General features: G+C 39.4%; 1 protein-coding gene across 1 annotated transcript in view; it reads right to left on the bottom strand.

The window, feature by feature from the left end:
* The window catches only part of LOC129675507 (aldo-keto reductase family 1 member C13-like), an 11,117-nt gene extending 10,588 nt beyond the window's left edge, over positions 1–529 (bottom strand). The window contains 1 exon segment of the mRNA XM_055605487.1: positions 322–529. Coding sequence (XP_055461462.1) covers positions 322–405 — 84 coding nt within the window. The 5' untranslated portion in view covers positions 406–529.
* Positions 530–934: the final 405 nt, after the last annotated feature.

Genomic DNA, 934 nt, shown 5'->3' with positions numbered 1-934 from the left:
TTAATAGGGGGGCAAAACCCTGGAATTTAGAGCTAAGCAGAAGAACCCTGCAACTAGCATCAAATCAAGGAAGTTGATGTGTTTCTGGACTGGTGACTGATCTCTTTTCCCAAGCAAAGAAACACTGAAATCTGACCTTAATACAGAACAAAATCACACTATCTTCTATCTTGTGCCTAGAATAGCTCTAGTCTAAAGAAACAGAACCAGATGAGTCCCACAGTGTCACCTAGGAAGTGGGTGACCTGACAGCTTTATCTCCTCCACTCACCCTTAGTCTGTTTTCTCTTGGACCCCCTACCACAACCCCACTGTTCTTACCTCTTCAGGTTTATACGTGCCAAAGCCCAGTGCAGGAATGAAGTGGCCATCATTTAGTTTCACACGTTGCTGTTTGGAACTCATTGCTTATCACTCTTCTGAGTAAGCAGGTTCTGATGTTTCAGCCGCATTTGTGAACCTATAAATCAACTCTCTGGCTAATGGAGAACCAGATAACCATGCTTAGCCTTCTAATGGCTAAGCAGTGTTACTCTCTGATTAATGAATGCACAATACCTCTGCTTCTCTAATGGTTAACTACTGACATTATCTGCTTAACTATTAACCAATAGAAAAGGGAAGGTAGGAAATTTAAAGAACTACTTCACATGTGACTTGGTACCATTCAGTTACCAATTAATCAAAAGAAAATTCTGTAGAAAATAATTATATAGTCATAATTTATTTTGTAAAATTTCTCTTTGTAAATGTATAAATTAATGCCAGCTATTGCAAGAGGTTACATGAAGAATCACTGATTGTTTCCTAGATAGAAACCTAATCCTTTGTGGTTATGGCGATGTCCCAAGTCTCCCCGTGTCTCAAACTCAGCAGCACTTTTAGTTCTTGTGCTCATAAAAGAGAAGACATCATCACAGCACAACAATTGAGC

This window comes from Psammomys obesus, unplaced genomic scaffold (assembly GCF_907164565.1).
Source record: "Psammomys obesus unplaced genomic scaffold, mPsaObe1.curated_primary_1811, whole genome shotgun sequence".
NCBI lineage: Eukaryota > Metazoa > Chordata > Mammalia > Rodentia > Muridae > Psammomys > Psammomys obesus.
This window is presented reverse-complemented; position numbering and strand designations above follow the sequence as displayed.